Genomic DNA, 26,797 nt, shown 5'->3' with positions numbered 1-26,797 from the left:
ATTCTGTTACCAAAATAATATGTCTATGACATTTCAAAATAAAATTACTTGACCCTCATACATTAAATAAACATGCACATTGCCACTTATGGATTGAATAACAAATTCACACTTTATTACGTCTATTAAAAAGGCAAATAAAAAGTGTGCAAAATATCTAGAAATCTTACAACACCTGGGGTAAACAAAAATAAGTGCATATAACGTAAAGGAGATGATGCACATGGCAGACAAATGCATTTTTGGTCGCATATTGTGTTGCTCTAGATTTAGTCCAGGTTTATTCAACATATAACAGCTTCATTTCAGCCGCAATCAAAAGCAAGCACCGTGTACAGTACATGTTGTAGTTGAGTAGATTTGACAGTTTGTTGTTGTTGTTTTCTCTCCCCCCTCGGTACACATCACCAGTGTGCTACAGGCAGGCATGAAGGCAGCAGTCTGGGTGGTCATCAGCTGTCTGCATTTAAGATTTTTGGATGTAAAATCTTTAGGATGCGATCGCTCTTTGTAAGATCTGCAGGGAGTTCATTATTCTGCAAAACACACACGAGAAAAAGTTTACAGGCTGAAGTCATCTGCTTACGTTCTGTCTGTTTATCGCCCCATCATCAAAGCCACGTGTCTTACCTTGTTGGGTAGTGTGGGGTCTGCGTTGGCCCCAAGCAGCAGCAGAACAGTTCGAACATCTCCACCCATAACAGCAGCATGGAGGGGTGTAGAGCCGTTCTGGAGGCAACAAATAAAGATAGGTATTCATAACGCTTAAGGAGAGGTGACAAATATAAACCTGCTCTTTATCCAGTACTGCAGGGTATTAAAGAGTTACATGAGAAGATCGATATCTCTCTAATGTCTGTACAACAGCAGCCTGTTAGCTTAGCTTAGCATAAAGAGTGGAAACAGTGGGAAATAGCTGACCTATATCTCATTTGTTTAACCTGTACAACAAAGTGTAAAAACAACAAGCTGAGGTTTTACGGGAGGTTATGTGCCAGCCTATTTCTTGGCCCGGAGGCAGTGACTCCCAGAGTCTTATCGTATGCTAAGCTAATCGTCTCCTGGCTGTGGCTACATATTTACCGTACAGACATGAGAATGGTATCGATTGTCTCATTGGCAACCCTCGGCAAGACATGTAAGCGTATTTCCCCAAAATGTCCATGGCAGCATCTTCTACCTTGAGAAGGCCAAGCGAAGGAGAAAACTTGAGAAGTTCCTCGATGACGCTGTTGTGTCCCTTAAAAGCTGCTTTGAATAATGCTGTAGATCCATCCTTGACAGACAACAGAAGAAAGCATACAATTATTTTACAAAACAGTCTCCACTCAATGTCCTCTTACTCACTTGCTCTGAGGCCTCATCAGCAGATAAAGTTTGCTCAGTTCTTCTTGCAAATCGAGTAGTAGTAGTAGTAGTAGTAGTAGTACATGGGTCTATTCTATCCAAATGATCAAGACACTTTGGATAGTATATGTACACTTTTATGTACTTTATTCATCCTAAAATAACTACATACTTGTCTGTCAGCATCCCGATCAGCACCACGTAAGAGTAGCACCTTCACCACCTCACTGTGACCCATCTGAGCTGCCATCCACAGGGGGGCAGTGCCATCCTGGAGAACGCATGGGTGGGGTGCAGTGATGAAGGACATACCGTAAAGAGGGAGGAGGTGTAAAAAAGAAAGAGGAACATTAGAGTCGCTGCAGGCATGCGATGACCTGGAGGGATGTCAGAGAGAAGCTGTGAGCTAAAGAGACTCAGTGACTGTGTCCTTCAAATCCCTCAAAATGCTAAAGAGGCGAGGACATTACCTCCCTCACTTGGTTAACCTTGGCACCAGATGAAAGCAGCTGACGAATCACAGTCACATGACCCTCCTGGGCAGCGAGAAACAGAGAGGTGGCCCCATCCTGAAACACAAAGGAATCATCTCATACACAGGGTAACACTTTTCTGTACTTGGATTGCTAAAGAAACCTGTCAGAAAAGATTCCAACTAAGCAAAAGGTGTATTAATAACATATTACTATATTACTATATTACTACTATTTTATAAATGTATGTTTGTGCTGTTAGGTTGTTTTCCTCTGCCTAAGGACACACACTAATCCTGCCAAATGTCAGTCGTGTCTGACTCAGCAGTCTGCAGAAACCTGAGAGGCTGGATTCCAGCTGCTGGGACATTGTGTGCAACTAACCATCATGTCGCTGACAGACAGAGGCACTGAGAGTGAGAGGAGGCAGGTCTAACAAAGCTCACGTTCAGCTGGTCATGCACATTGGCTCCGTTCTTCAGCAGGGTGTCCACCACCTTGGAGTGTCCGTGCTGAGAGGCAACAGTGAGAGCTGTGCCGCCGTCCTGCCACAAAAACACACAAGAAGATCCAGCTAGCAGTGAGGTAAAATAGCTGATAGTCACGACTGTGTGTTACATGCTGCAGAGAGAACATCTCTAAAGTCTCCAGAGGTGTACAAAGCAGCCTGAGAGGCATATTTTGCGCATCATTGTTGTCTCCTTATCTCTGCACGAGGCACTCTGAATCACAGTCTGAGATGATAGCATCGCAGCAGTCTCCATCACACCTAGGACTATAAAGTGGCACACGTCATTGTGCCCTGCTGCATACCTTTGTCTGGAATTCAGTGGAGGCACCGAATTCAAAGAGGAGCTTCACAACGTCATTGTGACCCTGCTGGGAGGCGAAGAACAAGGCGGTAGAACCTGTCTGGAAAGGACGATAAAATAAATACACTGCTGTTTTCACTTTGAAAACCACCACCATCCATGTTTGTGTGTATTTGAAATGTTGAATAGAAAAGTAGCCAATTAAAGGCCTTGTTCAGGGGTCTTCAGAAGCAGTCTGTAAATCGTTTCACATGGATTTTGCTTTCATCTTGCTGCCCCAAATTTTGCCGGTCTGTTCTTATTCTTGATCAAAAGACTTTGACGTGTGTGCTGATGTGTTTTTTTAAAGCTAAACTTTTCAAACATAAAACTAACATCACAGAAGCTTTATTCAAAGGAATAGTTTTGGGGACATTTTGGGGAATGTTTGCTTATTTGCTTTTGTTGCTGAGAGTTAGATGAGAAGATTGATACCACCCTCATCTCTTTGCGCTAAATATGTAGCTACAGCCAGGAGACAGTTAGCTTAGCTTAGCACAACGACTGGGAACTTATTTGTTTAATTCGTACAAAAACTGAAGTGTAAGAGAGACAATTCGCCATTTTTTGGGGATCATGTGCCAGACTATTTCATGCTGGGAGGAGTGACTTCCTGGAGTCTCCTCCGGCAGCCAGCAGCTAGTTAGCTTAGCTTAACACAAAGACTGGGAACAGGGGGAACAGCAAGCCTGGTTCTGTCTGTAGCTAAAAAAAAAAGTCCACCTACCAGCACCTCTAAAGTTCATGAATTAATATGTTATATCTCATTTGTCGGACTATTTCTTGGCTGGGAGCAGTGACTTCCTGGAGTCTCCGCTGGTCACCTGGTAACCTCTTGGTGACGACAAGACTCCAGATTCACTATGACTTTAAGTTGGTAATCCAGAAATGTCTTGTATTGTTTCTGTGGGCTACCCAGTTATTTTCCCATCATACCTCTCTCTGGTAGTTGATGTCGGCTCCTTGCATGATGAGGTCTTTGATGCACTCATAATGGCCACTGTACGACGCCACCATCAGCGCTGTCGTTCCATACTGGAAAGAAACACGGCAACAATAAATGAGCAACCTTGGGTGTTTTATAGGGATGACTTCCTGAACAGTACTTTACATGTGGTGATGAGACTGCTAAATTCTGCAGATTGAAACACCTGAAACCCTTTATTATGATGAGAAACATAATAAACAAACATAAAATGGGTGTGATATTGTGATGGTACACACACACACATGCACCACAGAGGTAAGGCTTGAAGCTCTCTGTCTTCCTACCACAGGTGGGTTATGGTTAAAGCGTGCAGCTGAGCAGCCAGGACATGCAGTGTCCATACACTGTCTCTGCAGTCTGCGTCCACGCGTCCGCTGTTGAGCAGCAGCTGAAGTAGAGCCAAGTTCCCCTTCCTCGCTGCCCAAAACACAGCATTAGCCAGGGGTGTTTCCTTCTGGAGGGTAAATACACACAACAACCACTGACCTTAAACCACCATCATAGTATTATACACACTGACAGGAGAGCACAGCCAGTAACAGCTGTACTGTGTCCTTTGCAGATGTTTATAAGTTTGAAGAGTCTGGGAATGAATGACAGGTGAGTCATCAATCAGGTGTGCTAACTGATCAATAACCCAAACAAACACACTCTCTGCCTCTCTTCCAGAATAGACTGAAGGGATTTGAATTTTGTTTTTGCATCAAACTACACAGGTTAATGTGTGAAATTTAAGTAGGACCACAGGCCATATGATACCTTGTTATAAACGCGCGTGCACACAGAGCGAGACTGTCTGATCGCATTAGAGTCCGTAAACAGACAATTTAATTCCAGCTCACACCGGTTTCCTTTACAATTAAACGCGCCGCGTCGTTAGTTAAACCCTGAAAATGAACAAGTGTACACTTTAAGAGGAAGCAGGGTTAATCTGTTTGCTCATTGCGGCCCTGCAGGCTGACGGATGGAAAAGGTCGGTTTACCTTAAAAGACATCCTGCAGACCTCACTCGTGACTCATGTTTCTTCCTGCGCACTCATTCATTAAACGATGCTGAACGCCACTCGCCTGTTTTGCCTCACTGTGTTTTGGGGTGTTGGCGGAGCCCGATCGCTGACATAATGACTGTCAGCCGGTCAGCTGAGCTCATCCTCTGCAGTCAGTGCTGCGCGGAGGCACGCAGCCGGCCGCTGGGGGGCGCTGCTGCACACACAGAGCCAGCCTGGACAGTGGTGGAGAGTGACTAAGTAGTTCAGCAGCAGTTCAGCTCCTCATTGTTGAGATCACATAACAGTAACAACTCAGGAGAATTTATTCAGGGTCTGGTAGCAGTTTACTACATATATCCAGTTATTTTATTAAACAGGAGCATATCTATCCTTATTATACTTCAGGTGATCACAATGTACCCTTGTCCTACTTCTCTACAAACCCTAAGCACATCAAACTAAAGGAAACTTACACCTCCATTAAAGTGAATTAAATTCTTGAAATGGATAGGTAGAAATGCAATTATTGAACAAGAAGTTTATAAAATACAACGCATTGTTAAAGATTAAACCAGTGGTTCTTAACTTTTATGGCTTGTGTCTAGTTGGGGCCCCTTGTTACATTTCAGATTTAATCTTTAAGAAAGTATTGAGTTGTTAGCAGTTCTACCAAAGAGTGATTTACGACCTCTAAACTTCAGATGGTTTTGATTAAATAAGTGTTCAAGGCCCAAAGATGTCAAATGATCCATTATTTCACAAAAATGCAAAGATTAAAGAAATGTAAAAAAAAAAAATACAACAACTTCACGACTCCACTGATGTATTTTATGGCCTTTTGAAGGGGCCGACCCCTTCGGCTGACAACCACTGGACTACTTAACTAAAGGAGTTAAAACTAGCTCCACCGCAGCCAGCTACACCAGTAACATGCTGTTTATCAGTATCAACAACAGTGGTGGGAAGTAACTAAGTACATTTACTCAAGTACTGCACTTAAGTACAATTTTGAGGCACTTGTACTTTATTTGAGTATTTCCATTTCATGCTACTTTATACTTCAACTCTACTACATATCAGCTGGAAATTACTACATTCATCAGACAGCTATTGTTACTAGTTACTTTTCAGAAAAGAAAATATGATAAGGGTATAAAATACACTGCATTGTTAAATATTACACCAGTGATTCCAGCTTTTTTGGCTTGTGACTCTTTAGAAAAAAGCAGCATGTGGTTGTGTCTCCTCTTCACATTGCAGATGTCTGTGAGTTGTTAACAGTTACATTAACGAGACATTTCCCCTCAAAACTTCTCAGATGGTTTCATTTAAATAACTGTTTTAGGCCCATTATTCACTATTTATCCAGTCCATCCAGCATTTTACAAGACAGGCAAAGCTAAAATGTTGTGTACACATTGATGCGTATAATAGCATAACAGTTCTGCAGGGTGAGTACTTTTACTTTTGATACTTTAACTAAATATTTATGACAATAATTCTGTGCTTTTACTTAAGTAGGATTTGGAATGCAGGACTTCTACTTGTAATGGAGTATTTTTACATTAATGTACTGGTACCTTTACTTAACTAAAGGATCTGTGCACTTCTTCTCCTTGTGGAAAGTTTAATGTCAGGTGTTATGGTCAATTATAAAGTGGTATTTGAAGGATTAACAATATTGCAGCTTTAGCTCTCTCTAAATGATAATAGAGGAATTACCGAGGAGGAGCAGGGAAAGCATCTTATTTTTGTTGACTAATGTCCCTGTCAGGTGCTGGCGTAAGTGTTGATTTAGGGATTCAGTAAAGTATAGTGGAAACCTGTACTTGTTGCAAGGCTATATAAGGAAGGCTGACAGAGAGTCTGTTGCTGTGTGACTGTCCAGAGTCACTCTCAGACCATGGGAACAAAACAGACTCACATCCATGCAGGTAAGCTGCAACTTGCAAATTGCACAGTTTCATTAAATGTCACGAGGCGTGACTATAGATGCAGATGTTAGTGAGTAAACAATATGTTGACTTTTAGGTTCATTCAGTAAAAACCCTTGTTGTGGCAAACAGTGGTGGAAGAAGTACTGGCTTAAGTAAAAATAGTAATACCACGGTGTAGAAATACTCTGTTACAAGCAAAAGCCCTGCATTTAAAATGTTACTTATGAAAAGTACTAATGTATTAGTGTGAAAATGTACTTAAAGTACAAAAAGTAAAAGTACTCATGATGCAGAAAGGCCCATTTCAGGATAATGTATATTATATTATTGGATCATAATTATTGATGCATTAATGTGTTCATCACTTTAATGTTGTAGCTGGTGAATGTGGGGCTCATCTTAATTACTTTATATACTGCTTTGATCAATAAACTCTCATTTTATCTTAACCTGTAATCAACAACAACATAATAATGTATTTGTTGATTATATTTTGTATTATTCATCTTAATCTTCAAAGTAACTAGTAAGTTATCAGGTTTACCTCTAAAATGTAGTGGAGTAGAAGTGCAAAGTAACTGAAAATGGAAGTACCTTGAAGCTGTACTACAGTACAGTACTTGAGTAAATGTACTTAGTTACTCTCCACCACTCTTGGCAAGTTTCCCTGAAGCTTTAAGAGAGAACAACCTCTGCTAAATGAAACTAATTAAAGTATTTGAGCTAACAAGCTCCAGTAACACTGTAGAGTTTGTGTGATTCATTGACATCATGAAGTCCACATTAATGTTAGATTAGAGATCAGACATGTCTTCCTAAACAAAACAAGTAACTCCACTGTGACGCTCTTGTCCTTGCAGTGCAGCAGGCCAGCTTCCTGCTGAGAGCAGCTCTGCTGTCTGTCCTGCTGAGCGGCCCACAGCACGTGGCGTCAGATTCAGACGAGGTGGTCCTGACTGAGTGGGAGATCTGGAAGAGCAGCCACGGCATAGCCTACGATGAAATGGTGAGACTGACTCCACGTCTTTAATAAAGGCACCAACAGTGAGTGCATACATGCGCTGATTCACTTGAGTCTGTCTGTGATGTGTTTTGTGTTATCAAGCAAGACGACATGCAAAGGAAAGCCATCTGGGAGGAGAACAAGCGGATGATTGAGCACAATAATCAGGGGTTTTTCATGGGGATGAGGCCGTTCACTATGGTCATGAATAAATATGGAGACCTGGTGAGTACTACTTTCCTCTATATGCTCAAATTCTTTGGCTAAATAAAATACATTGTTTTTGTTAACTGATTTGCCAAATTGTAGATATCTACAACATGAATTATTGGAAAACAATCTTCTTTATGTTCTCCACATGTAGACAAGACAAGAGTACCGGGTTTTGCAAGGTGCCACGATAGACGCCCAATTCGTGAAGCGAGGGAAGGCCGTCTCTGCCCGAAGGCTGCGCCAGAATGCTAAGAAGTTAGATACTTGGTTTGTCGACTACAGGAACATGGGTTATGTCACTGAGGTGAAAGACCAGGTGAGACATTCCTAAATTCACTGTGAGTGGGTTTGATCCAGACTTACATGATGAGCGCCTTCAGATTTACTGTATGTTCTAAATGTTCTTCCCAGGGTTACTGCGGCTCATGCTGGGCCTTCAGCACTACGGGAGCTATCGAGGGACAAATATACAAGAGGACAGGTCAGCTTGTATCTTTGAGTGAACAAAACCTGGTGGACTGCTCCAAAGCTTACGGTACCTACGGCTGCAATGGTGCCTGGATGGCCAACGCCTACGACTACGTGGTCAGCAAAGGGCTGCAGTCGACAAACACCTACCCGTACACCTCAGTGGTGAGGCTCAACCAGCCGCCTCCGCCTCCATCATAACTAATTATTCAGTGTCCAGCCTGCCGGTAACTTTTAGCTTTATATATTCCTCTCAACAGGACACCCAGCCCTGTTACTACGACAGCGCACTTGCAGTTGCCCATATCAAAGACTACAGGTTCATACCCAAAGGAGATGAGCAGGCTCTGGCTGATGCCGTGGCAACTATTGGTCCAATCACAGTAGCCATTGACGCAGATCACTCAAGCTTCCTGTTCTACAGCTCAGGTTAATTGTCTTAAAATACTCCCGCTATACAATCGTCATGTCAGCGATTAACGTAGATATTTTTAAGCCGCTATAATAATATTTTTATACTAATGATGGAATCAAATTACTGCGTCTATGTGAGAGATGTTGCTCAAAGTGAAAACCCAGAGAGACTTATCACCTGACTACACAATTCCCCTCAGCTCTACAGAGCTTTGTAGCGTCTTTCAGCTCATTGTTTTGGTCTCATCAATCTGGTCTCCAGCTGCATCAGACAGCTGTTTCTGCTGCCCCCAAGTGGCCAAACAATCAATTAATGCAGGTTGAAATTTCCTTCACAGGAATATACGATGAGCCCAACTGTAACCCTAACAATCTGAGCCACGCGGTGCTGCTGGTTGGCTACAGCTCTGAAGGAGGCCAAGACTACTGGATCATCAAAAACAGGTCAGACAAACCCTCTATGTATAGAATAGCATAGGTTGATTTGTTGATTTAGTTTTAACGTGGATCGCTGTTTTTCTCTTCAGTTGGGGCTCCAGGTGGGGTGAAGGCGGCTACATGCGAATGGTCCGAGATGGCAGAAACACTTGTGGCATCGCGAGCTATGCCTTGTACCCTATTCTGTGATTCTGATAAGAGGGTCTCAAAAAACAACATCAGTCATCGCTGATACAGCCCGTGTCAGCTATAAAGCACTCCTGTCATATATTTCTGACACTATAGATAATGTTTTGTGCATAGACTCATGTCAGCCTTTTACAGTAAACACATTGCTTCTCTCAGGGACGTAATACACAGACTGGTACAAAGCTATTAGCCTTCCTAAAGTTTGATTCATTGGTTAAACTCACAAAATATGAAAAACTGCAATTTAAATAATTAAAGTAAGACTATGTCACTTAATTACACAATCCTTATAAATACACTACTGTATTTTATATACAACACCACAACATGTTTTGGTCCAGTATGACCGGTGGCTAATTTTGGCTAATGTTAGCAAACTTACAGTCAGACGGACATTACTGAGTGAGTTCACTGACTTTATGACTCTTCTCCACTGGTGTTACTGATACAGTCACTTAGCATTTTAGCTAAATGCTACACAGTTCAGCATTTAGCATTATTCCATAAAGGCCTGGCCACACCAGCATTAAAAACGACAGAATTAAGAGGTTAAATCAATTATTCCAGTGGAACAATTACTGGATTCGACATAGTAAATTGTCAAAATGTTGAGTTAAGCAGTTAATGAACAGCTCAAAAGGAAAAGACCAGTGATGAGACAGGAATCGATGGAACAAATACATGTTTTGAATAAACTGTATGAACTTTTTTCCTTCTTCACTCTTATTGACTGAAATGATGAACAGTCCTGAGAACAAAATGGAGTAAACGGCCCAGTACAGAGAAAATAGAAAGAAGCTCCTATAGCTACTCCGTCTGTTCCCAGCTGGCTAGGGCGTTAGCAGTTAGCTCACCAGCTACAGAAGTTCAACTAGCCCTGCAATAAATCACCAATCCTCTAGAACAAAATGTGTGGATTCAAGATGTGTGGGTTAATTTTGCTGTGCCACTTTCTGGTGTGACCTGGCCTTATCTGTCACTTATCTGTTGTTCAACAAATTACATAGACTTGGTTTAACAAATGAGTTGTAATTATTCAGATTAGACTACGCCAAAATAAATTAGTAAATTAACAATAAATTAGGGTGCCACACTTGTGAATTTCTGTTTGTTTTTAACTTCAGACTGCAAAACTTTTTTTATTTAGTTTGTTTTGTTACAGTAACACTTTTTGTACTGACAAGAAATATATTCAGAGGGGGAGGGATGAAAGGGTGGTGGTGGTTTAAACCTGAGCCTGGTGGCCTCAGTGTTTCAGGCCTCGACATGAGTCTGTTTGAGACAGAACAAATAAAATGGTGTTTTGTATTTTCAGTGCTTTTAGATGTTTCAGTTATTTTCCTGCATTGCATTTTTTTTTCTACCATTATAAACAATATTTTATCAGTTACTTACTAGATCAACTGAAATGTTTTAACTTCTGGACTGACTGATAATAAAGTGATAACCTTTTTCTTTTAAGTGTATTTGTCACTTGCTCTACACGTTGCATTGTTCAACACGCACCACCGCTTCCTGAAGACCTTGACGTAATGCCGCACCTCACTGAACCTTGAGCCTAACTGTTCTCTCGCCTGCACTCATCCACACTTACTGTTTCTTACCGTCCAGCTTTTGTTCATGCGTCTCACATAAAAAGCTCCAAGGTTCACAAGCTCCAGGCTTTACCTGCGAGGAGGCGGATGTGGAGGAGCTCTCTGAGAGACAGAGTGGCGCTGCCAGACTCACGTGGCTTCCTGATTAGCTTAAAATGCAGCGGGATATATCTTTGCTTTGCAGTGTTGTGTGCTTGTTTTTGCTTTGCTTTGCTCCGGTTTGTCCCTCTGCTGAGAAACATTCAAAGTGCAGGCATGACAGACACACTCAGATCCACCAGAAGACACACAGCACCAAAAGGTTCTGTGATCCTGCCTTTAGCAACCAGACAGGAGGTGCTATCACTCAGGTAATGCAGCTATTTGCTGGATTTTCTGTTGTACATTATGTTTTTTATATATTTATGTCAGTGAGGAGATTACGGCACATGCAGCGGTGCTAAACAAGGTCAAGGAATTATCAGTTATTTTGATGTGAGCGTGTGAAGCTATTAACTCTTTGGAGAACATCACTATTACACATGCTTTTCATTATGTCTCAGGAATAAAACAATGTATTTTTAGGGCATCGAAACTCAATCCCAGATACCCAACTCTTCATCAGGGTACATAATGTCCTTGTGTATTTCCACTCTCTTCAGTGTCACACCCGGATTTACAGCTTAGGCCAGTTGGAGACAATGTGCCAAATACATCTGATATGTTTGTAACTAATAAGATTAATCACTTTACAGTGTGATTACTTAGTGACAACAAGTTTTTCCTGACCAGCTCAGTGGTGTTGGAGTGTTTGCTTGTGTTAATTGTCCCACGGTCGACTGCTCAGCTTTCTCTCGTCTGTACAGAAGTGCAGCTCTGGCTTCTACAGAGAGCGAGCCGGACCATACAGGGGTCAGTGTGTGCCATGTAGCTGCAATGGACTCTCCAATGAGTGTGATGAGCAAACAGGGAACTGTGTGGTTGGTTTTCACACACACACACACACAATGGAACATATTCAAGTGTTGATTTACAGCACACTTAAAGACATTTTTGGGCCAAACTAGAAGCAAAACAAGTTGTCTATGTTGTGTTTCATGTTACTGACCTCCAGAACTGTCAGTTCAACACATCTGGGGACCGCTGTGAACGGTGTAAAGAGGGTTACTATGGAAATGCAGACAACAGGACCTGCCGTGCCTGTCCATGCCCGTTTACGTGGAGCAAGTCAGTCTCTTTTTATGACCAAGCGTAACTGATTTTTGCTCTGCGTCAATATGAAGATCTCATTTCTTCTCTGTGTAGATTTGCGTTGGCCTGTCTGGACGTCGGCTCTGGGGTGGTTGAATGCTTGTGCAAACGCGGTTACAGTGGAGCGAGATGCGAGAGGTGCGTCTGCTGTACAAGAAGTGACACACAGCCAAACACAAGTATCATTTACATTTCATGATTTTTATCAGTGCATCGAAATGTTGCATCCTAATCCCTGTTATCCACAGCTGCAAGTTGGCTGCAAGGCACATGGATTATATCTGACGCTGAAAACATGGAAGCTCAAAAGCAGCCTTTCCTTCTTGTTTTTCCTCTCTTTAAGATGTGCCTTTGGTTACTACGGTAATCCAATGGCGCACAGAGGCAGCTGCAAGCCCTGCAATTGTAAGGACGGCACCTTGAACACTTGTGATTCTCTCACTGGAGGTAAATATACAGACAAATAAAGGTTTAACAGAAATGGCTTTCAGTTAACTAGAAAGTCATAACCATCAGTTTTCTTAATATTGCTTGAGTAGAACTGCTCATGAACAGTACACTGACCTTAATGTGACCAGGTCCACTTTAGTATCCTATCTTTTTAATAGAGTGCATCACATCTGGTGACAGCAGCTGTGGTGATCACTGCCACGGTGAGTTTGTGTTGCAAATGCACCTTACAGGCATGTTTTGACATGAAGAGTTTGTCAAAAAACGAACCATATTTTATGTTTCATCCTCCCAGAATGTGACAGCTGCTCTGTCGCCTTACTGGTCGCCTTAGAGAGGATGGACGATGCTCTGGCTCGGCTGCTGAAGCAGCAGCTGCAGAACGCCACTGATGCCGTTGGTTCCCTCTCCAGACTGAACCACCTGGAGGCTAACATCTCTGAAACCAAGGTGCAGTTCATGCAAGGTATTTGGTATCTGGGTGTGTAGTTATGAACTGTCCTTTAAAACATTTGCCATAAGAAAAAGATCCCCCTGTTTTGCAGATTCTGGTTGGGAGGAAGGTCGAACAGCTGGAAGCACATGTGGATGTTGTTGGAGATGACTTGACACAACTGATTGACGAGGTACCTGGAGAGAATTTCCCTCAGTTAATCAGGAGTTTGGTAGGATAATTGCCATTTTACTAATTTGTAAACGAATTAATTATTGTTTGAATACTGCATGAGATATTTTTATAATCTGATTGCATCACATCAGAAAGTAATGAACCATAAAACTCACAGCTCATAATGTCCCCTGAACTCTGCTGCTGAGCTCTCTTCTTTTTAGTGCAGAGCGTAAACAATTAATGCACATAAATTGATCTGAAAACATGAAAAGCCTTGACACAATTTATTTAATTATCATCAACTTTCCAGACACTCGAAACTGCATCAGATCTGGAGACGGTGAATAGAACAAAGCTAAAGGAAGAGGATCTTCTCTCTGAAGCTGAAGCTCTCCACACAGCGATGCAAGGTTCATCAGTTAAACATTAACATAATATATGTGTTTACATTGGCGTGACTGTTCTGCAGACTTTTCATGTTTCATGATCATGAGTCCAAGACTTTGTGGGACTCGTTACGGAAACTGAATGATTGGTTCGGTTAAAATGAGCCGTAGCCACAGATGTTTAATTAAAAGTTGCGTCCCTGTTATTGTGGTTTGTCAGATTTGGCAAAGCAGCTAACTGAGGTGAAACCTGGAGAGTCAGTCCGTCTCTCTGAAAACAACAAAGCTAGGATGATGGAGGAGGCTCAGAGCATCGTGCAGGAAATGAGAGAGAGAGGCTGCGCTGCTCCGAGGGACAAAGCCGGCAGAGAGCAGGAGGAGGCACACAAATGTGAGATTTTTTATGTGATTTGTCTGTTGGTTGCTCTCTGGCACAGAGATTATTATCACACTGGTGTTTGGCTCCTCACGCTAACATGAACCACATCACAATGACGTGAAGTAGAAGGCACTTCATGGACAACAATTCACAACTCTCCAACTTTTCAAGCTGCAACCACCACAACAAACACAAATGTTTTGTTTATCACGTCTCCTCTAAATTTGATTAACAACAACAAAAAAGGAAAATAACAATAATTTAAAAAGACAAATCTAGATTTACATCTAGGAAATACATATATTTATTTCCTTTTGAGAGTTAGATGAGAAAATCCATACCATTCTGATGTCTGTAAATATGAAGATACAGCCAGCAGCCAGTTAGCTTAGCTTAGCATAAAAACTGGAAACAGGGGGAAACGGCTGGCTCTAAATAGGGAACTTTAGAGGTGCTGGTAGATTTTGTTGCCTTCAGACAAAGCCAGGCTAGCTGTGTCCAGTCTTTACGCTAAGCTAAGCTAAGCTAACTGGCTGCTAGCTGTAGCCTCATATTGAATAAACAGATGTGTGAGTGGTATTGATCCTCTCTTGGCAAGAAAATACATAAGCATAACATTATTTCCCAAAGTTTCCCGAAATGTAATTGCAGGTTAATAGTATATTTACTTTTATGCAGCTCTGGTTGTTGAGGAGCCTCCATCATATCAAAGATGGACGTCATTGATTGGCCCTGATTGGCCCTAAAAACATCAATGTAACCGTGTAGATTGCCTCAACATGTCTATGTGTTCTCCTCAGTGTTGGACATACTGAGGGACAACATGACAGTTGCTGTGGAAACCAATCAGACTGCCGACTCTCTGATGGCCTCAGGCTCTTCTCTGAGGGAAGTGGCTGAGCTGCTGTCAGACGCAGCGGACAGAGTTAGCACGACACAGGGCCTACACCTGGAGAGTCGCAATATGCTACAACATCTGGAGGTGATGTGAAACACAGCTGGCATTGACACCATCACACATTTCTGATGCACAAAAGGGCTCTCTGTGGCGTCATACTGACATTTTCACCTCTCTTTGTTCTTCATTTGCCAGCACCTTCACACTCAGCTGGAGAAAGACCAAAGCACGCTGCTTCCTGTGACTGAAATGACTAAAGATCTGCTGAAGAATATCACAGACCTCTTTTTAATGCTTGAGGGAATTAAAAAAGTAAGCAGGCATCTTTTACCACTGTGACTCAAGCAGACATGTTTTCCAGTGTGCAAACTGAGTTTATTGTGTGTAAATTGCAGGAATTTGAGAATCATGCAGCTCAGCTGGATGGTGCCAAGCTGGAGCTCTTTAAGAAGTTACACAACATCTTCCAAATGAGGACAAAGGTAGACATCGTAACCAAGGCTGAGGAGCATGCAGAGGAGCTCAGCAGAGCAGTGGCAGAATTTCAACAGTGAGTGTGAAGCAATAAAGAAAATGGATTAAATAATTTAGTTAAACACTGAAGACGACTGTGTTTATGTTGACAATAATAAACCACGCTGCATGTTATTGCAGAGTGCTCCACAATGCTACCAACAACATGGGTACAGGTGCTCATAACAGCATCATAAGTGCCCTAGAAAAGGCAGAGAAGGCCGCAAATCAGTCCAGAGTGGCTGCTGATCAAGCCTTAAAGGTAACTCAGGTGCTGTTAGTAATGCTGGATGAAAACATGAATGTTTAGTTATGGTAATGCTTATCAAAAATATGACTATGACTCTGTTACTATTAATTAGGAGTTGGAGGAGGGAAGCCAGGTCAACAGGGCTGAAGGACTCAAGGATAATTCAACTCGTTTACATACAGAAGCCAACGAGACGAGTGCCCTTAAAAGTGCGTAAACAGCATAATTTCTAACACATCTGATATATTTTATTCACTTTGAATGCACACAAAGTGAAAATCTCTACAATTTGTTTTGCGTAGTGCTGTCACATACAGTGACCACCCAGCAAGATCGCGTGAATAAGCTAAAGGAAAAAGGAGAGTCACTGAGGACGGGCATCTCCGCCGTCAGCGATGACATCAGAAAGATCAAAAGAGGTCTGCAGATCACGTAAAATTAGAATCAGAGGAGACATGAAATGGCAGATTATGCACCGTACCTGCGTCACAGCAGATCATAGTGGTCTTTTTTATTTCAGATGACACAGAAGCTCTGATTGAGTCTGCAGAAACAGCTGCCTCTGCGTCCAACTCCACAGTCAGTAACATAACAGAGAGACTGAGGACTATCAGCCAGGAAGTGGAGAGACTAACTGACACCAATGTCAGTGTGAATATAGACGATTTGTTGTTTGATGCAGACCAAGCAGGTGAGTATTTGATGGTAGAAAACAGCCACCTTCATAAAGTATTTAAGACCTTTTGTTTAAGTGAACGTCATCTTGCAGCGGGAATATAATCATTTTATAGTTTGATTTGTCATGTTTGTTTTCTGCATCTGTTTCAGTGAAGAACTTGAACACATCCCTCCCTGTGTTGAAAGACAAAATTGCACAAGTTGAGGCCCTCAGTGAGAAGGCGCTCCCTACTGCCAACATGACAGAAAGCATCTGGAGAATCAAGGATGTGATAGAGGAGACAAGGAACTTTGTTAATAGGGTAAAGTATTCTTGCCTGCCGGCCTTTATTTAAAGCTGCTATAATCAATATTTCTATCTGTATGTGAAAGGGGTCGGTCATAGTGATGAAGCCACAGAGAGTTATCACCTGACTCTTTCTGCCTTTTGTTTTGATTTCCTGACCCACAACATCAGTGTTTTGGTTCAGTCTCAGCGCTCTCATAGTGGCGTTTTCAGTCGCTGGAGGCCACTGTTATCAACGAAAAAGCTCTAAAAACCCACCATACACTACCTGCCCAGCACCAAATAGCAAAGTTAGCAACTAGCTGGTGAGCACATTTAGCAGCTAAAGAGACAGATATTTCCCTCAAGAGTTGGTGGAGGTTATGTTGCTCCGTTTGCCATATCAACTAAAAAGGTGATAGTATTTCAGATTTATAGCATGTTTCTTCCGAATAAATCAGTTATTGCAGGTTTAACAAATAAAACAAAACAAGTTTTTCACGAAATCCATATTTACACCAATAATTTCTCCCTTGACTGATCTCAGCTCTCAGCTGCCACCACGTTCAACGGAAAAGGTCACGTTGAGCTTCGTCCTCCGAGAAACCTCGAAGACATCAAAGCGTTCACAGCCGTCGATCTGCTTCTCAATCGCCATCAAAACAATCCCTCCAAGGTTGACTACAGACGAATGCGACGGCGGGACAAACACAGAGACGGGGGCTTCTTTGTTTTCTACCTGGGCAACAGGCATGTGAGTGTGCCTCCTTCCAGCAGCACAGCTGACCTTCCTCAATCAAGTACTATTGGCAGGCTTAGCAGAATATTTCTACTGGTTTGTCTCTTGTATTTTCAGGCTTCAGGAGACTACATCGGGATGGCTATCAGAAGCAATGTGTTGATTTGTGTCTACAAGTTGGGTGGAGTTGTCCATGAGGTGGAAACCAGCCAGATAACAACCACCACCAATGTGAACTCCTCAGACTTTGACAGGGTTGTCTTCCACAGGTACTCTATACACAAGTTTAGAAAGTGAACATGGATTTTCTACCTAAAAGTTTCTATGGGGAAAGTGTAACTAACAGATTATCGGTGTGTGTTAACAATTCCTGCAGAGTTTACCAAGATGCTGAAGTTAACATCACCCAGAACTTCACGTCACAGAAGCCCGTCAGACTCTCTCCTAAACGTAACCTTCCAAACACGACGGTCGGCATCCTCGACCTGGATCCAAACAGTGTTGTTTTCTACGTGGGTGGCCACCCTGAGGACTTTGCGGTAACCAGTCACTGCCATTATTTCATTATACCTGCATGTATTTCATTTTCAGACTGGTATAAACTGAAAAAAAAAGGCTTTTGTTTAGTTGAATTGGCACCCAGTGAGAACGGCAAAGTCTCAGATACAGCACTGCATTCAAACGCCAAAGCCGTGAACAAGTAAACAAGCTTGGACTGAGAGTATCTTATAGCTGTGGAAGCACATTTCAACCAAGAAAAAATGTGTAAGTTGATGAAAAATGTAAAATACTCACAGTTGGTTAGGATTTTGACTTACTAGATCAAAATTGATGTCATGAATATCACGATATTATTATCAAGACTTAGTCACAATTATGAGATACTAACTAATAATTTAGACTAATTTATTGACTGGATAGTCACAGTCAAAGTCATTATATTAACATACTATCTCATCATTTTCATTTAGTATCTCACACATTTGGCTTAGTATCTAATAATTTTGACTTACTAACAAGTCAAATGTATGACTTAGTAAGTCAATGGTAAGTTTTGGACTGTGGTAATAATGGTAATTGTTGCTTAATTAATTGTTTTTTCATGTCTAACTTTTCATGCATTTTCTTCTTTTCTGAATCGACTTCCGTAAGTAAGAGACTATTTTGGAAATTAGTTTGGACAACCACAAACCAATCTGATCATCAACGTGCTTCAGAGGAAAATCTGGTTGTCATGAAAGAGTCATGCTCAGTGAACTCATCCATTCATGACATCGTTGCATTTTGAGTCCCTCTTCTTTTGCTTTTTGTAGCCTCCAGTGGAGCTGCATTACCCCAAATACAGAGGAGCGATGAAACTCTCCTACATAAATGACAACCCCGTTTGTCTGTTCAACTACAAACGTGCAGTCAATATGGATGCAACGCAGCGTCCTGTGAGGTAAGCATTTCAACAGTTACAATGTTAATAGAAATCTGTCTGTCAAATGATGATTAAATCCTCCTTTATTTGTTCAGGATTCCTCAGTCTGAGGTGTCTGATTATTATGAGGGAACAGGATACCGCATGGCGTTCATAAAGGAGCCGGACAAGATGAAGAGACGACTGTTCAAATTTCACATAAACAGCCGAGAGACAAACGCCTTGCTGTTCTACATTGGAAACGAAGTATGATGCGTCTAATTGAGTTGAACAGATTTGCAGAAGCACCAGTCAAACACTTACTGATTATAACTTTATGCTCCACAAGTAGAAAATGAAATATTGTCAGTAAAAACAGTGGAGGGGAACACTGTGCTGGCTACATGTGTCTTTGGTACTCAACATGATTGCGTTTTATCTGTTACAGAAGTCTTTTGTCTGTGTGTTTGTGGAGAGAGGCTTCCTGGTGCTTCAAGGACAGCGAGCAGGCGGAGAGCTCAGAGCTCGGAGTGCTGAAAAAGTCTCTCTGTTTGTAAGATGATCTGAAATGAGTAACTTTACTAAATGAATCAAGCAGTGTAAGCTTTCTGAATTCATGCTTTTGTTCCATTTATGAACTGTTCTGCTAAAGCGATGTGTCCTGCCTCAGGACAAACACTTTGCAATCACTATTGCAGACACGTTTATTTTGCACTATGGACCCAAGCAGATCTCCATAGATCACAGTCAAACAAACTACATGAGTTATTACATCGGGGGTCTACCAGCGCCACTCAGACAAAGGTAATAAAACAGACACAAGCAGCATTCACAGCTTCAGCTCATTAGACGAGCCCTTTGTACTGTTTTCTGTCTGTTTATGTCTTCGCAGACACAACATCACAGCTCCGCCCCTGAGGGGATGTGTGGATCACCTGACAGCAGACGCCGAGATCGTCGGGTACAACAGGACGATTGGCGTCAGCGATGGATGTCCAGTCTCACTACTGGTAAACTGACAAAAAGAGGTGGCCGGGAAGTTTCATGCATATGAATGATCATAAAAAAAAAAAGTTTTATGTGACACTATGCAACTTTTGTGAAGACCTATGTGGACCACAAGTGGAGAGGTGTCAGTTATATATTGACTTTTTATTGAGCTAACATTAGCTAACATTTGCCACCAGAAGCTACTGGTCATACCAGACAAAGTAAGGCTGTTGCAGTAAAACCTCTGAGTGTAATAATTTGAGATATGGTGTTTCATTTCTTATGAGCTGAACTTTTTATTTGTAAAAGAAAAAGAATGAGTAATTTCTCCTGTCAGCAGTCAGCCACAGTAATTGGAAGAATAGACTGTAGACATAGGCGTCTAACACGGGTGTGTTTCTGGCTCGTGTAGGGTGTTCGTTCAGCTACGTTGTGTTCAGCTCTGTCTGCTGAGTCCCTGCTTGTGTGGCGTGAACAGCCGCTCAGAGTCTCTCTGGGCTTCAGCAGCACAGACAGACATGGTACTCTTCTCAGGAGCAGCTCTCAGGTAAACCCTGCATACCTCACATCCAAAAGAAAATCGAAAGCTTAAGATCAACATGACTCTTATTAGTATTCTCTGATCCTCTGCAGGGCTCCTCCTCTGGCCATGACCTCCAGCTGTCCCTGGCTGATGGCTATGCAGTATTTAATAGTGATAATCATACCTTGCGGTCAGATAAAAGGTACAGTGATGGAGGCTGGCACTACTTGTCTGCAGTATGGAGGCCAACAGGGTAAGATGCGTCCTTCTTTTTTTCTACCTTTACCTCTATCAAAATTTTAAGAACAGCATATTACTGAACCTGTCGTGATTTTCTCAGGTTGGAGCTCAGCATTGATAATGTAAAAGTCATGCAGGGACAATCACCTCGTGTCAGGCCAGTGGATCAAACTATGCAAGGAGAGAAATTCACAGGCTGCATCGCTAACCTTTACACAAGGAGGTTTGGGAACAAATCTGTTCATATTTTTTCTAAAACAGATATTTATCCCTTTTTCCTACAATAACATGGATTTGGATGTTTTATAAAAATCTGATGTGACACAGGCCTGAGCAGAGCTTTGTACCTGCTGATCTAAGCTCACTTTCACTAACTGGAGATGCAGTTCTCGGCCGGTGCAGTCTCCATCCAACACCACACGCCAAGCTTTTACCGGCCCCCGTGTCAAAAAGGCCCCAGAAACACACACCTGTGAGTGCGACAAGCCATTATTTGTACAGCACCATAATAATTAGATAGTGATGCAGGTAATTTCTCTGCTGTGTGTCAGATTCAGGCTCCGGCAGGCAGCCAGTGTAGACAGCGGCGAGCACACCGTGGTGAATACCAGCTCTCTGAGGGACACAGCTGGCTCAGTTACACCCTGCCACAACAGGACCTTAATCACAGGTAATGGTGGTCTTGTATAAACAATCAAGTACCTTGTTCTTTCCTGAAGATGTGGAAATTATGGAACATTATGGTTTTGGTTTGGTATCATTTTGTGTACGTTGTCTAATAAACATCTCCCTTAATTCTTACCATCCAGCCATCTATCCAGTCAATCATTCACGTGAACAGTAAAAGAGACTTCACTGTTGGACTCCTCTTGTGTCTCAGGCCTCACTTCTCTCTTGACATCAAGACCAAGTCGTCCAAGGGGCTGATCCTCCACGTAGCAGGAAGAGGAGTCGTCCCTCTGCTGGCTCTGTACGTGGCCAATGGCAAGATCAAGATGTCACTTGGGAGACACAGAATCATCCAGCACGAGCAGAAAAGCAACGACGGGAACTGGCACAGAGTAAGAGATCCGCCCACCTGGCGTATTTCCACGAGCTTCACATTGTTGTGTTGGCGTAGCACGTGTTTCGGGAGGTTTGAGGTCGTGTATTTTTCGCAGTGGAAAAGAGTACCGTTACCTTTACATCTTTCCTCTCGACAAAATCAAAGTAACGGCAATATAAAAATGAGTCCGGGGACGTGATTGTATTGTAGGATTTCAAATCAGTAGCGGGGGGGTGACAACAAAAGTAATTTTGTAACCAGTTAATTTTTGGAGGGTAACTTTAATATCATTACTGAAATTTTATTAGTAATTACACTGCTTGTTACTGGGGAAAGTAATATTACTGCCCAACAGTGGATTTAACACAAATTCGCAGTAATTTTGGGTCTTCGATGACACACAGGAGAAAACAAAAACAGCCTTTTATTTTGCCGGCTGAATAGTTATAGTTACATAGTTATCGTACATTTCTATTCCCATCACACCTACAGTATCGTTTCTCCTGCAGATCACAGTGACAGCAACCTAAAATCTGTCTGACTGAGGCCTTGTGTGACAGATAGTCTCTGTATGTGCAGGTTGAGTTCAGTGTGGAGAAAAGCTCTTTTCATCTGCTGGTTGACGGGATCCGTGTGACTGATGGACATCTGCCTAACAATGAGGGATCATCTTTAGTCCTGCACAACCCTGTGTATCTGGGAGGGGATGCAGAAAGCAAAACCACAAAAGTCAGTATCACACCTCAGTCACTGTTTGACGGCTCATTTAACAGCTAAGTCACACGTTGACCCTTTTCTCTTGTCTCTTCTTGTCCTCCCTCAGGGACACAACGTTCCCATGAACAGCGTTATTGGTTGTGTACGGGATTTCAAAATGAATGAGGAAGTTATTGAACCTGAGGCAAGCCACAGAACTTTACCCTGCTTCGATAGCCTCACAGAGATGGGGACGTACTTTGGCGGCGGCCACGCCGTCTTAGGTTTGACAAATTTAATAAAACATAAGTATTGTTTTATGTCCCTATTGTCAGTGTGTGAGTGCAACTCAAATTTAATGAGGAATATATCTGCTCTAGATAATTACTTCACCATTGGCTCCCAGTTTGTGTTGGCCTTCGAGCTGCGTCCTCAACACCTGACAGGTCTCCTCTTCCATGTTCGGAGTCACAAGACCAGCCTTAATGTGTTCTTAATGGAAAACAAGGTGAAACCTTTCACAGAACAAATGATGAAAGCTGATCAGGCAGCAGTTTGAAAGAAAGACATTATACGACCAAAGCATTAAGTTTAGCGACTGTAACCTTTTACCAGGTGGGTGTCAAAGTGAATGATGGTAGCGGTGCTGTCAGTGTCTCAGTGACTCCTCGTGAAAGCCTCTGCGATGGAACATTTCACGTGGTCACAGGTATGACTTCTCACGCTGACGACATTACACAAAGTCAATTATACACGAGTAGCTCTAAATGTTGGATTCTCGCATTGTTGTCCTCCAGTGTCCAAACAACATGAAGTTATCACACTAGTGGTGGACTCCATGTCTGAGCAGAAAGCTGTCCCCTTCACATCCACCTCGTACTCAACAACACTGGATACACTTTACATTGGAGGTAAATCCATCAAACATTTCATGGAAAACCTTCCAAAGAATATCACATATACCATTTTATTTACTCTATTTTAATTCCATGTCAAACAAGAGATGGAACGACAGCAGACCCAGAGATACATATATATGTCTAAGTAAAATTGCATTACGGAAAAGCAAAGGCAACTAAATCTTCTATTTCTGCTTTTCCTTTTCTCCATTCAGGGACAACAAAACAAAGCCGAGTCCCTGTGTCCTCACCATTTGTGGGCTGCTTGCGAAATGTGAAGCTTAATGGAAGGCCTGTCGCATTTGAGACAGGATCCAGGGTGGTTGGCCCTGTGAGCATCAATAGATGCCCTGCAGACTAAGGACACGTAATTAACGGCTGACACACCAACTTCTTTAACCCCACAGACCCTTTGGCATCATTACAAAGTCATATTGTGCAGGCTGTGTTAAAACCAACACAGAACTTAATTTGAAATTCTATTCGCTAACCCCAGCTCCCCTTAGCTACTGTTGCTAGGCCTGTCAAGCTTTCCATTTTCACATGGCATATATCAAGTTTAGCACTTAAAACAACTAAGCCTTATAAGCTAAATGGATGGATCCTGATTTCAGACACAGGTTGACAAAAACAGGATTCTCATTTTTTCTGAAATGACATCTATCGCTAGCAGATTTAATCAACAGTAGCTAACCAGCTCATGAAGCTAATGTTAGCTTCAAGATTTGGTTGAAAACGCCGTCTTCAGACAGTTGACTTGTTAATATTTTAAGATGACTTGTTTTAAAATGAGAATCTTGTAAAGGGGTCTTTACTTGTTGGCCACATACATGATATCATGCTAATAGACTGCAGCTAGAGGTACATGTTCCAGTAAAAAAGTGAAGAAGACATGGAAATAAAACAACAGAATTGCTTCTGTATTGCGGTGTAGAGCTAGTTAGTCCCAGTATTATAGGTATGATATGGAGCAATGTAAGATCAGACTATTGTTTCATTTTAACATGACCCAGATCAGCTGATTAACTATACTTAGACAAGAAAAACAGAGGTTAGACTTTTTTGTTTTATTGTTCATATTTCAACACATTTAGGATGAGGAATGTAACACTGTCTTGGATAACAAGTTTGGCTGCTGGAGTGAAAACTTCCCCAAATCCAACAGAGCTGCTAACTGTCCTGGATGCTAACGCCTAAACTCTGATAGCATCCAGGACAGGCTCCCATACAGTGAAGAAATACACTGTCCATAGTAAAAATGAATTGAAAAATCACAGTAAAGACAGTAAATGAGTTTTTGATTAACCTTTTGTGTTAATGTACATATCACGCAGGATGCCACTAAAAACATATTTTAGCATGAGGCTGGATTTTTATTTATTTGTCTGATCAATTATATTATTTTTTCAACTGGGCTCTGTGGGTCCTTAAAAACCAATCCACTTTAACGTTATGGAGTGTTGCATTTTGGACATTATTTAATTTCACATGATATGTTTTGCTCTGCGATGTTTTTGCAGAAAACAGCATGAAATTAAAGTAATTTTAGTAGTTTCCTGTTCTTTGGTAATCTAGACAAAAGCATGTGCACTCCAATCTACACCTAAGGCAATTTGTAAAAAAACAATCTAAACTATTTGACCCATGTCTGTGTGACCTGTTTGCAAAAAAGAAAAGCTGCCGCAATTATGTATTCAAGGCAGCCCATCATCTATCATTTCCTCATACTAATATGTGTCTGATGCATATCTGGCCAAACCATGCGGAGCAGAATGAATAGGACTCATGGTCTAATCTTTCTTTTCAGGTAGGTTTATTTTTACTTCCACCTTTATTCATACCAAACCACAAGGCTCTTGTCTTTTAGAGACATGGCAGCCTTCAGTATGTTCTTAACCACACCACAGAGTGCCACTGATGAGTTATATACATTCACAGACTCTGGCATGTTGTACAGCCCTTTGTTTCAATTTTAATGGAGAAAAAAAAGAATTAATTTTCAGTTCTATTAAAATACAGCACATATCACATATTATGGGCTAAGGATGATGAGTCGTGTAAGCCATAACTTCTAGAAAGTTTAGATAGATGTTTAAAAGCTATATATAGGAGCCAACATTAAAAAACTTTTTCGATCTTTCTTTAATTCATCATATACATGAATTTAAAATGTCCAAAAAGCTTTTTGAAAGCACCATATAGAGACATAAAGGTATTTAACCTCCAATAGCTCAAACATCATGTGGCTTTCAACCCCCAAGCCACTTTGTTCTATAAGCACAATATTAAACAGACAGCTGCAGTTCCACTTCACTGCTAAAACACAGGATCATACGGCACACACACCTACCCCACACTGTCAGCCTGAGAGCGGCTTTACATCATGACGTGCTCAACATCAAAACTCTTTTAACAGGCACAAAATCCAATCTGCTATTCTACCTTTGACCATGAGATGGAGTGCTCAACCTGATCTCACGTGTTCAGGTAGTCCCACTAGAGAGGCTAGTTTGAGTCACAGATCCATGAGTTTGAAGGCTTATCTGATGCCAAAATACTGCTGACCTCCTGAACGCAGCTTTAGCTCTGTGCAGACAGTGTGCACATAAATCAGGTGCATTGGAAGATTTCCCTGTAGTAAACTGGCCCGTGCTGTACGGTGGCTCAGGTCCTGCGTCCTGTGCAAAGTTAAATGCTCTGCCTGTGTTTGCAAATGCATGGCGGGTGAGTTGAAGACTTACCCTGAGGTGTGAGTCCATCTGTGTTTGCTCTGTTATGTACCGATGGCCTGTTCCGGATGTGTCCCTCCTCGTTCACCGTGTGCTCTGATGCAGTCCTCTGTGACCCTGAACAGGACCAAATGGGCAATGACTGAAACACATGTATGAGACAGCTATGGTGAGATGTATTAACATGCTGCGTGTCGGCTAAAAGAGGTCAGACTTAAGAGAGAAATGACAGAACAGGTGAAGAAGAACCACCTTAAAAGGTGCACTCACATTAGTATCTGTTCAACAAAATTGCTCTCGACTCAACCCTGAAAAACAAATAAACAAAAACATAAAATGAAAAATAACTTGCTATCTTTTATATTCAGCTACACGACAAACATCTGCCAGGAGTATAAAAGATCTTAAAACATTAGCATTAGCTGCACATTAGTTCACTAAACAACAAGCCCCTTTAACTTGTCTTGTTAGCATCAGGTACGCTAGTTTGTTGTCTGTTTCACCACATGACAGCAAAGCTACTCAACTCTTATACTGACATGTTATTGCAAGTGAATCAAGACACACTTAATTCTTACCCAGAGGCATATGCATCTCATTTGGAGGAATATTAACCCCACAGTCACCTGTAGTTAGCAACAACAGCTTACATTCAGGTCCTGTAGTATCTGCCTCAGGGTGTTCCTCCTCCGCACGCCATCTAGTGACCAATTTGAGTACTGCACTGACAAGCTAACCGCATGTAATATACAAAGCAAAGTGAAATGGCATTTACTAAATATGAATGAACAAAAAAAATATTTTATCTCACAAAATTTTTTCCAAGTTTTTGATTATTCCTTTCCTGTACTTTTCTCCTGTACTTTGCATGACCCTTTCTTCTCGTTTCTTTCCCTAGTGGATAGCTGTGAGAGATTTTAATTTCAGTTCGCCTCATTCGCATGCAAATCACACCTCGACTCACACATAT

General features: G+C 41.8%; 3 protein-coding genes across 3 annotated transcripts; 2 read left to right on the top strand and 1 right to left on the bottom strand.

Moving 5' to 3' along the window:
- Positions 1-93: 93 nt before the first annotated feature.
- ankrd29 (ankyrin repeat domain 29) lies at positions 94-4,776 on the bottom strand. The gene is made up of 10 exons (XM_070909351.1): positions 4,643-4,776; positions 4,003-4,113; positions 3,608-3,706; positions 2,634-2,732; positions 2,267-2,365; positions 1,818-1,916; positions 1,520-1,618; positions 1,181-1,276; positions 631-729; positions 94-536 (listed from the first exon to the last, which is right to left on the bottom strand). The coding sequence occupies exons 1-10, from the start codon at positions 4,652-4,654 to the stop codon at positions 453-455; spliced, it is 897 nt and encodes a 298-aa protein (XP_070765452.1). The 5' UTR covers positions 4,655-4,776; the 3' UTR covers positions 94-452.
- A 1,775-nt stretch (positions 4,777-6,551) lies between these two features.
- On the top strand, positions 6,552-9,310 carry cts12 (cathepsin 12). The gene is made up of 8 exons (XM_070909350.1): positions 6,552-6,582; positions 7,446-7,591; positions 7,691-7,813; positions 7,953-8,117; positions 8,213-8,434; positions 8,530-8,698; positions 9,022-9,127; positions 9,211-9,310. The coding sequence occupies exons 1-8, from the start codon at positions 6,552-6,554 to the stop codon at positions 9,308-9,310; spliced, it is 1,062 nt and encodes a 353-aa protein (XP_070765451.1).
- Positions 9,311-11,820: 2,510 nt separating this feature from the next.
- Positions 11,821-23,459, top strand: lama3 (laminin, alpha 3). The gene is made up of 32 exons (XM_070908876.1): positions 11,821-11,859; positions 11,999-12,111; positions 12,190-12,273; positions 12,479-12,582; positions 12,881-13,051; positions 13,802-13,972; positions 14,761-14,942; positions 15,054-15,170; positions 15,254-15,408; positions 15,513-15,633; positions 15,734-15,830; positions 15,939-16,040; positions 16,142-16,312; positions 16,450-16,601; positions 17,112-17,318; positions 17,421-17,572; positions 17,680-17,842; positions 18,617-18,744; positions 18,822-18,972; positions 19,154-19,258; positions 19,376-19,509; positions 19,598-19,715; positions 20,108-20,242; positions 20,329-20,379; positions 21,016-21,128; positions 21,339-21,519; positions 22,083-22,232; positions 22,327-22,483; positions 22,580-22,707; positions 22,815-22,908; positions 22,997-23,110; positions 23,314-23,459. Exons 1-32 carry the CDS (start codon positions 11,821-11,823, stop codon positions 23,457-23,459), a joined length of 4,206 nt encoding a protein of 1,401 aa, XP_070764977.1.
- Positions 23,460-26,797: the final 3,338 nt, after the last annotated feature.

Source organism: Enoplosus armatus, chromosome 7 (assembly GCF_043641665.1).
Source record: "Enoplosus armatus isolate fEnoArm2 chromosome 7, fEnoArm2.hap1, whole genome shotgun sequence".
In the NCBI taxonomy this organism is placed as follows: domain Eukaryota; kingdom Metazoa; phylum Chordata; class Actinopteri; order Centrarchiformes; family Enoplosidae; genus Enoplosus; species Enoplosus armatus.
Note: the sequence above shows the minus strand (reverse complement) of the source record. Positions and strands in the feature narration are given on the sequence as shown.